We start from the raw sequence: 11,899 nt of genomic DNA, 5'->3' as shown, positions 1-11,899 counted from the left end.
GCAGTACTCGAACTATAGCCATTTTCATGGAATAAATGCAGTTTACATGCAAATTAGTGTTTTCTGACGAATCTGCAGTCTCGCGTCCTTTCAATAAACAAAGAAAATAATTCCTAAAACATATTCGTGCTGATATCCCTTTAGATCTCCATAGTATTTTTATAAGGTGACCGACACTTTTAATAGTATAACATGCAACATGATATATTGGCGAATCTGCTGTCCTCCCAACCCATGGCCGACTCCATCTTCAATTTCTCTGTCAAATGTGACCTCTCAATCACACTTACTATCGCTTCTGCAGCCGCGCCACCTACCTAAATCTAGTAGCAGCAAATTATCTCTGAGAGTGATGTTTTGAATAATCCAATCATTACTCTGCTTGTCTTGCACCACCCAATGTGCGTACGAGGCGTACACACAGCGAGATAGGCTGCTCCCTTGGCTCAGGGGCTTGAGGCGGCGGTTGGGGAGGGGGGGATACGCAAAGCGAAGCAGCGACACATTGCAGTTTAATTCGAATTAGACTTTTTAGACCCGTAACGGAAGGGGAAGGCTGAAAATTACGAAGATCTGGTACTATAGGGTACCTGATTCGTTCGGGTGCTTTGCCGCGATAGATTCAGCCGTCTGCTCCGCCTCCCCCGGTTTTCCCGCCTCTTTTCACTCCTTGGTCAGACGGCCATTAATGCGATCTTTTCCCGGGGAAGGAGGGATATCTGGAATTCTTCTCTCTGTCTGTGGTAACAGAACTGATACGCCTGGGCCTTTTTGCTCACAGCCCCCCCTCCTTCAACAACCCCCACCCTCCATAAAGCGGCCTCTCTGGGGTCTCTTACAAAGGAAGCCGCTCTTTCCCCCCCGCTCCCACCTCTACAGTCTCTAGTCGCTGTTCGGAGTCCGCAGGAACCATGTCCAGGCCGGTCAGGTGAGTGCCGTGTGGTAAGAAGGCCTGTGAGAGCAGGCCGTGCATGTCTCCTCATCAGCTGCCCCAAGGCATCGGCTACACGTGCATTGTGCTATATATGTATCTCCATAGGAATACGCTGTGCATGTAGAATGGCCATGTATACCGTCTGTGTATGGATATATAAATGTGTTTTGGTAGTATCCAAATGTGATACAGTATTAGGATTAAACTCCTACAGTTTCCTGTAATATTTCAGTTTACATGCACAATTAGAAACTATCTGTTCCATTATCGGTCCCCAGTACCAAGACAGTATGGCATCTGGAAGATTGTGGCCTTTCATCTTATGTTAGGTGTAACTATCAGCAGTCTGTTGTACTTCTCTGGCTCCTAAGTATTCACATTCTCCAGTGTCTCTACGGTCTATACTTTTTTTTTTTTTTTACATGTTTGAGGTGATTTTTGTGAAAATATTTTTAGTGTTAGAAGTGCTGCTAGTACTGAATTTACAGTATTACTATTTGAGGTGTTTGAAGATGTTTTATACAAAAATAGTAGGTTATGTTGGATACATCTTAAGATCTCTATGTAAATGACGCCGTGAATCGTGGATATTGAAGTGGGCGTGTGTGACTAAGACCTTATATAAAGTGTAACAAGCGCGGGTTTCTGTTGTATACTACATGCAAAGCTGGGCTTTAAGCCTATATACAAGGTTACGGTGGGCTGGCAGCTGGTTCTGGGGGAAGGGCAAAGATTGTGTACAACGTCTGCAACACATTGCTCTGTTCATGCCTATCCGAACAAAGGCTACACATCTTCCTACCACGATTTTGTGGTGCATGATGTTCCATTGCTCCACTGTAGACGAAATTGCAGGATGGCCATACAAATAGTTATTGTAAGTTTTTCCAGAAAATAACCCTTCACTCCAACAATCTTTCTTCATGGTACATATTTGCAAAGCTAACTGTTGCTATATTTGTCTTGTACATACCAAGTCTAATGCACAATACTGGTTAAATGTGTTCACATATTCTACTTGTATGCATTTGGTCTGTGTTAAAAATCTTGCTACTATGGTATCAGGCCTTACTGAGAGAGTTTATTGAATTCTTTATATTTGATGTTATGGGAGATTTTATGTATTTGTCTTTGACTTGTGTGGCTATATCTTGTGCAGAGTTCCCTGCCTATACTTTAACCTTGCTATTAACTTTTTTTTTTAAGTCCTCAAAGTTCACTGAAATATTTGTTTGAATTGATCTCCCCAAACTAAGATTTGCAAACTTTATTTAATAAGACTTTCTTCTCCCTTATGGGTGAAAACAGAATATCCTTCTGGGTAGCACCAAAGCTGGCCTGACAATCATTATTTGATATAGTGGAAATTGACAGCTTCTTGTGTGTAGTCAGTCATCTTTTCCTTGGGCACTGTGCAACATGTGGAGATCCAGATGTTAAGCTCTAGTGGTCTGATCACATCTGATTTGGCTCCATACATTTGTGGCCAAATTGAACAATGATTTTGTTGCTTGGGTTCGTTTTCAAAATCAGTCAGTATGTGGACTCCCCTAAGGGTCAATGTTTGTAGTTGGCAACATCATTGTTGCAACAATTAAAACACTTTTAAAAATAGTCATGTCCTTGCTAAGTTTTTTATTCTACTAAATGCTTGGGGGTATGTGGGAAATGGCTGCTGAAACTTAATTCCTGTGTCCATTGAAATATACATCTCTAGGTTGTTTTCTACCAGAAGGCAGCGTATAAATGTCCCTTAATGATAAAGTGATTTGCAAATTGTACATAAACTTTAAACGAAGCGTCAAATTACCTTGTAAAAAGTGATTTCTAGAAGTTTGAATTTTTTTACCCTCTTTTAAGAAACCCTTCTTAGGCCTCATCAAGCCTAACCTCACATTACGCCAAATTGGACAGTGTTGTGTTGATAAGACTATCCACTAGGGACTAGGCTGAGACCACTAAGTTAGTTAAGACTCCACCCACATATCTCTAAAACAAATGGCTTTTTTTTTGTACACACTTTCAAGGAAAGGTGTCTGGAGAATGCCACTCCCATTCTGCTTTTAAAGGCAATTCCACCTGGTTAACTATTTTCTTTATTTTAGGAGCTTGCTGTAATATATTATCCAATGGTTAGTGTTCACACTAATGCTAATTTGTGCTTTCTTCTTTTCAACAGGAACAGAAAAGTGGTTGATTATTCACAGTTTCAGGATTCTGATGGTATGTGGGAGGTGTCTTATAAATTCTGAACTAAATGTAAAGTTTGAAAAAATGGTGCAGAATACAGATATTAACAGTTGAGGCGCAGTAGTTGAATTTTGAGCTAGAAAACCGTAACATTGCAGGCGGCCCAGTGTTAGCGACATGCTTACTTGAGATGAAATTCCTGAATTTGATGGTAATCTTTCTTTTAAAAGGATTCTCTACTAAGGGTGAAAAGCACACATGTCACTATACCGAACACATCTCCAACTTCAGAAGCACCTAATTTTTATTTATGGTGTTTTTATTGTAGCTTTAAAAGGACAGTGTTTTTGCAGCTCACTGGTTGCAATTAGTGCTTAGCACTTGTCTAGAATGCCGCTGTCTGTTTAAAACAAACTGCTTGAGTGATTAAAGCACTCACGTGACATTCTCCTTATTACTCATGTAAAAGATTTTCATTTGGAACATTTAAACCCTGCACTTTAATTATAGCCTTTAAAGTGCACATGTAGCACCACCTAAAGCTAAATATTGATTGTAATGAAATGGCAATACCCACCAACCTACTGTCTATTTTAAAGACTCTCACTACAGTTTGCTTTGCAGAACCAAACAAATTACCTGCCGTTTGAACTAACGTTAACCTTCTACCCTTCTGTACATCACTTGGCCTGTTCAGATGTCAGGATGACAAATTATAGCTCTTTGGTTCTTCCTGGCAAATAACAGTGAAATGAACCTTTAAGCGAAGAAGGAACTATCCTTGTGTATGTGTGGTATGCATCTTAAAATGGTCCTGTCGCCTATGTGAAGGCATCCATTTTGTGGTCTCTGTTGCAGTTTTATGAATATTAGTTAGGGCATGCTTTGGTGATGTCACTGATTTGTAGCAAACCAGTATGCTAATTACTGGGTCAGTATATGGTTAATAAAGCCAACACTCTTTGGAGGAATTCAATTGGCCGCGCTATTCTCGAAAGTAACGTGGCCAGTGCATTATTAACGTTCATACGGTAACTTTAACCCAGATTTCTGCAAGCTGTGAGCAAAGTTAGCGTTAAATATTACTGTAGTAACTGTAATAGTACGCAGGCCTTGTTACTTTCGAGAGTAAAGCGACCAATTGAACCCCCCCCTTTGAACATTGACAAAATTGTATCTTCAACTTTTACAAACACACTTTACACAGCGATCCCACAAACACAACTTATCATTCGTGAGCAATTATAACTTGGGTTTAAAAGTGGTAAATACAAGAAACACAAAATAATTATTGAAAATAAGTATATACCTACAGGAAATGAATAACAAAGCACAAGTGGTCATTATTTGCTATACAGAAATACAATAGTATAAATTTAATTTAAACCTGATTAACTTTTAGTTAGATCTGGTTGAACACATTAATTAATTTGCTAATGTACACATTTTGGGGTGCTAGCTTGTAATAAGTCAGGCTCAACATTTCTACAAATTAAAAATCAAATTGTTGCCTCTGAGTGAGAATTTAATTTTATCAAAGTAGTGAAGACCTTCAAAAAGTTCATGTACAACCATGTAGAGCTGCTCTTACCCTCACTTGTCAATGGGCTGGTGGGAGATGCCATATGACTGTATCCATTAACTATGTTTAAGGGTTGATGCCACATATCTTTTGAAAGGGGTAAATGAAAAATTGCAGTAATCTTTGCAACTATGCAGTGTCTGAATGGTATTAAACTATGGCATTGTGCTTGTCCTGCAGCCATATGAAATTCAATTGATTTTGATTACTCATAGCTAGTGAGTGAGCACTGTAGCTCACTGCACATTTTGTGTCTAAATTCAGAGTTCATGAGCCCTATTGTATCTTCCACAAATTATCTTAATTGTCTTTATCCCCAAAAAACCTTGTCAGTTTAATTTATCTTTTTAAAGTGATTTATTTATTTTCCTTTCTGTAGACGAGGACTATGGAAGAGAATCTGCCCCACCACCCAAGAAGGCTCGGGCATCTACAAGAGAAGTGAAAGAGAAAAGGCGGTCTGGTAAAAATTCGCAGGAAGACAGGTAAGAACACTTATTCAGTATTGTCTTCCAGTTATAAAATAACTGTTTGTATGGATTTGTACATCCTTTAAAAAAACTGAGCTACTCGGTTATGATGAACAATGAATCGGTAATGCTTGTTAGCTTTACTATGTTCAAGCCATATAGGGGCAGTCAATTAGCTGTGAAGTTACAGTACAAAAAACATTGCTCATTGTTGCTCACACCTCTGAGGTGAGGGCAAAAATAAGCGAGGACTAGCAGAAACATCTTTGAGACATACAATGTGCAAGGTTACCACAGGCCCTTGCTGCTAATTGAATATCCCCTATAGTGTGCATACATTTTGAAATTGGAAATATTTAGTTTGAAACTATTGGTCTAGTACCAAACCAATATACATATGCTTTTCCTGTTAAATTAATCCTTTAAAATAATGAAGTATAATAACTAGATCCTATGAGTGTAGATTACTTTATTTTTAGTTTATTTTTTTAGTTCACTGAAATGTCAATGTAATTTGCCCACATATATGCATTGAAGTACAGAGGCTTGTGTTTTTTTAAAAGCGGAAAAATCTGGATTCTGCATCAATATCAATATTCTGAATATTTGCCACTTATACTTGCAGCTAAATTTCCACATAGGGAATTGCCGTGGAGTCCATCCCTTCCAATAACGGTCTTGCAATTAGTGTTCGCACTCCCTTCAAACTTAATTATGCATATTGAGTGATCACAACTGAGAAAAATGCGAGTTTATAAAAAAAAAAAAAAAATTCATACTTGGTGTTTTACAGTGCAAAAAAGTATTTTTTTTTGTTAAATGTAAAGTTCCTCCAGTAGAAATTAGGCAAGGCTGCTGTTTCTTTAGAACATTTAGAGGGCAAAAGATTTTTAACTTTGTCGTCTTTTTAAAAAGTGATGATTCAGAAGAGAAGGACGTCAAGAAAACCAAAAAAGAAGAGCGTGACTCTGCAGGTAAAATTAAACTGCATGTGGCTACTTTTGTTTTTGGTACATCTGTTTAAGGAAGAAGGCCTTTCTGTGATGCCATTGTTTGCCTCTGGTTCCTATATCTTAGTCCTGCTCATCCACTGACACACCCCTTACAACAGTTACGCTGCAAAACTATCCCTACTGATTACTCTGTTGCATGACTCATATTGCCTATTGAGGATGTTTAAAATGAAAAAACTACTTTTTAGTCCTGTTTTTGCATGGGATTTCTTTCTTTAGTAATCCATGCTTTGTAATTAACTGATACACTAAACAAGGTGACAGGCTGTCAACATTTTCAGGTTATACTTTAGAACTTGTTAAAGTTTTGGTGAATAATGTGTCTTCCTTCCCATCACAATAATAGCAGCCCCTCCTCCCTAGCTTGTTACGCTGTTGCATCAGTATTCTGAAGCAGTAACACTTGAAGCCATAGTGCTATTTATTGTGTCCAGACTTTTGACTGTTATGTAGCTGGACTGAATCGGTGGTATGTTGCATTAAGTGTAGCTGCAAGAAGCTCTGTGTCGTTATGGAGGCCTAATGCCATTGGTTTATTTGGAACCCCCTATTGCTTTTAAAACAAACTCCCATTTAGAGAGCTACTCGCCTTAATCTACCATTTAACAAAGGCTGTAGTAGAAGCATTTGTTACAAGCTTAGCATTTGCGTGTACATTGATGTCTTTTGAAATATTTAAAGATGTGTTTGCTGACCCTGTGAGCTCAAATTGTTTACAAATATATTGTTACTACAGTCTGTTTAGTCTTCAGTAACACACTATGGAGGTCTGGGTGGCTTGAGTCCTCCAGTGCTATGAGAATCTGCATGAGGCAGTTCCTAGCTGCAAATAACAGGCAGAAGTGGGTACCTGGTGTCAGTGTGGCCTATTTGTGCTAGGAAACTTAAATTTGTTTGAAACGCATGGGAATAATGTATTCTTTTGACAGATGCTTTACATTTGTGTCCTCTTGGAGTGTTGTGCTTGGACAGGATCTGATATAAGTCCATCCATGCACATGTGTGTTTATTCTTCCGGGACAGTGTTTGGGGAAACCTTTAGATACAATCTTTGGTGTCACAATTGTTGAAACAGAGATAAATTTGATCTGTTCCAATAGGGGTTACCTTTACATTAAAGTAGGGGAGGTACGTTTTAATGACCATGGCTTTTTGGTCTTCTGTTTGTTTCAAATACTTGTCTGTATTAGGTTTAGTGTTACATTCAAGGTTACCAGTTAATATAACTAAAGCGTAGCATAAACATGTGGGACACACCAATTCTTAGTCTTAAGAACAGTGACTACACATGGTTTTAATATAACTAATATTTTAAGGTGTAATTCCTCTTGCCTTTAAAATATTTTTTTTCACTGCTTTGCTTAATACACCCTACACACTGACATTTTAGAAGACAACCATTTTGCTTAAACATGAATTTAAATGCAGGAGATCTCAATAACATTAGGGTATTTGTAATGAGTTGAGGTAGTGTTCTGATTCTTCAGTTAGCTTTTAAGAAATGGATTTATTGTCTCTGCACCACTAATGTATGGTTATAATCACTTAAATGAGTTTAACAAAAATCACTGATGACTGTATGACACGTTCGTTTTTGTTTTCTCTTGGGGTTTTGAGTCAAACTACTAATTTACAGTTTGTGCCTGTCTTGGAAATTTGGCTAAAATGTTTTTTTAATTTGAGTTTTGTTTGTTTTTGAAGAGGACTTTGGCAGCGATGATGACTTGGCCACAGGGGATGGAAAGCCAGACAAGGACTATGAAAGTGCAAAAAAGAGTAAAAAAGGCAAAAAACCCACCCCTGAAAAGAGGCGTGGTTCCAAGTCAAGGAAGAGGTCTGCTCAAGGTAAGTTGTATTCTGATTTCCTCAACTGCCAAGTTCCCATCAGCAAGCCTCATTTTGGGGAAGTTTGTCTCAGAATCTTTCGTTTTTACTTATTTACGAAATACTCTTGTAGATTCTTTCTACAGTGCAGCAAAATATAGTCATTTCAGTTGTGGAATAATGTGTTTCAGCACCCAAGGCAAAAAACTCCAAAACACCCGCCACTCTAGGTATCAACGTAGAGTGATGGTACTGATGCCTTTTAGCAATACTTTGAATGCAATAGAAAACAAACAAACAAGCCCCCTACCACCCCCCCCCCCCCCCCCCCCCCCCCCCCCCCCAACAATTGGCCTAACAAGCTATTCAAGTGGCAAAATTCTCCTTAGAGGCTTCTTCAAAACCATTTGAATGATGCGTTGAAATAGTAGAAAACAGGTGCTGAACCTGCCTTTCCAAGCTCAAGGCAGCTGCCTTTTCTGTCTAGTCCTTTTTCCCTAATACTAAACTGATAATCTGATATCCCATATCTTTTCTATATCTGATATCCCATATCTTTTCTATAGCTTTATTTTTATTTCTGGCTTTCTTTTTTTAAGATGACAGTGATGATGAAAAGGAACAACGTAAAAATGTCCGCCAACAAAGACAAGCAGCATCCAAGGCTGTTTCCAAGCAGAGAGAGATGCTGATGGGTGATGCTGGCAGTGAAGACGAGGAACAAGAGGAGGAAGACGAAACACAGTTTCTGGAGAGTGAGTTAAAGGACACTTATTTATCTCCAATGTGGAACACTTTTCTCCATACTGATGTCTTAACCCCTTCCTTGCTGAGGTTTTTGTTCCTGTACTGAGGCAATTTTTGCACTTTTTGGGCTGGTCATGTTGAAATGTCATTTTTATGTGTAGTAGCCACACAAATCATGCAATCTTTCTTATTTTCCAGAAATACCTTTTTAGGTGTTTTTGTTATTAAAAAAAATAAAAATAGGGGGTGCAATGCACAGTAATTTCCAGACTGTGGTAAGTGTGTGGATGAACTTTTTTTTTTTTTTTCCCCACATACCCATGTACCAATAGCCACCTTCCTGAATCCCCTGACTTATTTGCTGTAGTGTAGCAATTTTATTGTCTGATCACAAGTGATCAACAAGATCTACAGTTTCATTTTAGTGTTAGAAATAAGTTCTTGTACAATGAAGTTGCAGTCATTTTTATTCATGGTAATGGATTTGTCACAAGTTGGATTATGATGTAGGACAGTTTGTGAATGAAAACAAAAATGTTAGCTGCTGATACATTACTATATTCATCCTTGTGTAAGGCTTACAAGAGTATATTCTGCTTTCTTTTCCACGTGTTTGCTTTTTATAGGAATACATGCTAAAAGTTGTATTTTCTTAGAGCAATTTTATGAAACCACTCCTGTAGCTGTATAGCCCTCCCCATTTATGCAGCTACAACCAGATACAGCTTTCTTCATTGCAGTAAATATTTTGAACTATAAAAGGTTTTACTTCACTGACGCTTAAATTTGGCATGGCAACCACTTACCAGCCTTCATCCACTGCCATAATTAGCAATTGGCTGAACACCAGGCTCAGTGGCTGGTAGGTGTAAAGGTGCGGGAGAAGTTGTGCAGTGATTAAGACACTTCAGCTTAACATTCTTTGTTTAATAACTGAGGGTGCTCGTATTTTCTCAGAGGATTCCGGCAGTGATGAAGATTTCATGGTGGAAGATGATGATGACAGTGATTATGGTCGATCAAAGAAGAAGAAGAAAATTGTGAAAAAACCTCTGCCTGAGAAGAAACAGAAAAAAGTACCCAAGCCCAGGCTAAAAGCTACAGGTGAATATTTAGTTGACCAGTTTCCATAACGATCTATGGCTTTGCAATGTGATCATTTTAACCCTAAATGTCATTATCTGCAAGATGACAAAAATGATTGGTCTTCTTACACCAATATCACATGATTATAATTTTATGTGGAAATCTGCTTGATTTGAGGTTAAACTTGTTTTCTGAGTGTTGCAAGACAAGTCCCAATAGACTCTAGCAGACTTCTTCCAGGAAAAGGATTGGTAGTTCCGCAGGGCACTCCTCTCCGTTTGTAGTTATAGGGCATTTTATAAGCACACTAAATGAGATTGTGGTGAAGGCAAACATGTCTGTCTGCATATTCTTACTGACTTCTAACTAAAATCTCTGGGTTTACGGTTATTTTCAAAATGCTAGGTTGACCATGTTAGTCACATCTACTTGTAGAATTGAATAAAACAAGCTGCATTTTTTGTTGGAGTTTCTATTTGGTTAAATAAAAACCTTTTTCTGCAGTAACGCCCAGCCCAGTGAAGGCCAAAGGAAAGAGCCGCACTGCAGCCTCAAAAGCATCCAAGGAAAAATCTCCGTCGCCCAAAGCTGAGGAGGAGGAAGAAGAGGATGATGAACCAGAGACGCCACCGCCAGAGAAGAAACCTGCCAGCCCTCCACAAGAGAAGTCTGGGGAAGAGGCATCTGATGAAGAAGCTCAGTCCACAGAAGACTAAACCTTGTGTTTTGGGTGGGTTGGGGGTAAGGGTGTGAGGGTGATTGTTTGGGGAGATTTTATTAATAAAAAAAATAAAAGTTAAAAAAAACAACCAAAAAAAAAACAGGTGGACAGATTGGGTTTAGAACGCGACTTAGAGTATTGCTTGACTTCATCTCCAACTCTGTCTTTAATTTCTGTTTTAAGTTACATATGCGCTTTTTTATTTTATCCAGCAAAAGGTGATACTTTTTGCCACTATTGAGGTTAATGGTTGGTAGCTCCCATCCCCAGTTAAAATAAAGCCATGCACATTTTTTTTAAATAAGTTTGCATTGTGACGACTTGTATTTTTTTTTTTTTTTTTATCCCATCCTCAATCCTTTGTCATTTTTTTGTTTTTGTATTATTGGATACAACTTTAGAGATGAGATCTGGTAATCTGCAAATTAGAATGCTGTTTAGTAGTATTTGGTTATTTTCCTCCTGTTTCCCTAATGGGAAGCTCGCCAACCTTTTTTTTTTTTTTCTCCCACCCCTCTTATTTGGGCCTGAAACAGTGACACTAATGTCCCGTTTATTGGCATGTTCTTAATGGTTTGTTTGTTTTCCCTTTATTTTCAGACACTTCTAACTTTTTTTTTTTTTTTTTAATGGCAATGAATTGGTTTTTCAGTTCCTTTAAAAACCAAAAAACTCTTCAAAAGTCCTACAAAGCTTCTACATTTTTAACAGTTGTAAGCTATAAGGTGCTGTGCCACGCAACAATTTATTGCAGGCTGTTGCCGAGGTTTCTATTATCCTGACCTTCTCTGCACACCCAGGTATTCTCTAGTCACATGCTTTAAATTTGCATTGACAGCTTTGAAGGTATTGACTAAAGATATGTATATAACTTCTGAAAATTGTTAAAATTAATGTAAGCAAACATGTAATTTTAATTGTTGGAAGCCATCTGATAAAAGTTGAAAGTGAACTGTTATCACGAGTCTTTCCTTTTTTTTTTTTTTATTATCCCGCTATAAGATAAATGTACAGGTAGTTTGTGTTGCACCACAATTGACTTTAGGTAGGCTTTGTCTATTGGTACGGTAAACATTGAAGATAAAAGGAGTCTACAAATTTGGGGAAACACTAGTGCTCTTTAAATCATGGCAGTTTGTTCTCTGTCCTGTTAACTTCATTGTTCTAGTACAGTGTTGGCTAACCTGTGACACTCCAGGTGTTGTGAAACTACAAGTCCCAGCATACCCTTCCAGCAATAAGCTGCTATATATTGGCAAAGCATGCTGGGACTTGTAGTTTCACAACACCTGGAGTGTCACAGGTTAGCCAACACTGTTCTAGTATATTGTA

General features: G+C 38.2%; 1 protein-coding gene across 1 annotated transcript; it reads left to right on the top strand.

Annotated features, from left to right (window-relative positions):
• The first annotated feature begins 421 nt into the window (after window positions 1-421).
• On the top strand, window positions 422-11,525 carry NUCKS1 (nuclear casein kinase and cyclin dependent kinase substrate 1). Its single transcript, XM_075196147.1, has 8 exons — window positions 422-928; window positions 3,114-3,157; window positions 5,086-5,191; window positions 6,092-6,150; window positions 7,891-8,034; window positions 8,613-8,768; window positions 9,718-9,864; window positions 10,351-11,525. Exons 1-8 carry the CDS (start codon window positions 912-914, stop codon window positions 10,560-10,562), a joined length of 885 nt encoding a protein of 294 aa, XP_075052248.1. The 5' UTR covers window positions 422-911; the 3' UTR covers window positions 10,563-11,525.
• The last annotated feature ends 374 nt before the right edge of the window (window positions 11,526-11,899 follow it).

The sequence above is a fragment of the Mixophyes fleayi genome, chromosome 2, assembly GCF_038048845.1.
Source record: "Mixophyes fleayi isolate aMixFle1 chromosome 2, aMixFle1.hap1, whole genome shotgun sequence".
NCBI classification, from domain to species: Eukaryota; Metazoa; Chordata; class Amphibia; order Anura; family Limnodynastidae; genus Mixophyes; species Mixophyes fleayi.
This window is presented reverse-complemented; position numbering and strand designations above follow the sequence as displayed.

Coding starts and splice junctions, on each gene's coding strand:
- NUCKS1 (XM_075196147.1), top strand. Junction 5,192..6,091: donor AAAAATTCGCAGGAAGACAG/GTAAGAACACTT, acceptor CTTTTTAAAAAG/TGATGATTCAGAAGAGAAGG. Junction 8,769..9,717: donor CGAAACACAGTTTCTGGAGA/GTGAGTTAAAGG, acceptor GTATTTTCTCAG/AGGATTCCGGCAGTGATGAA.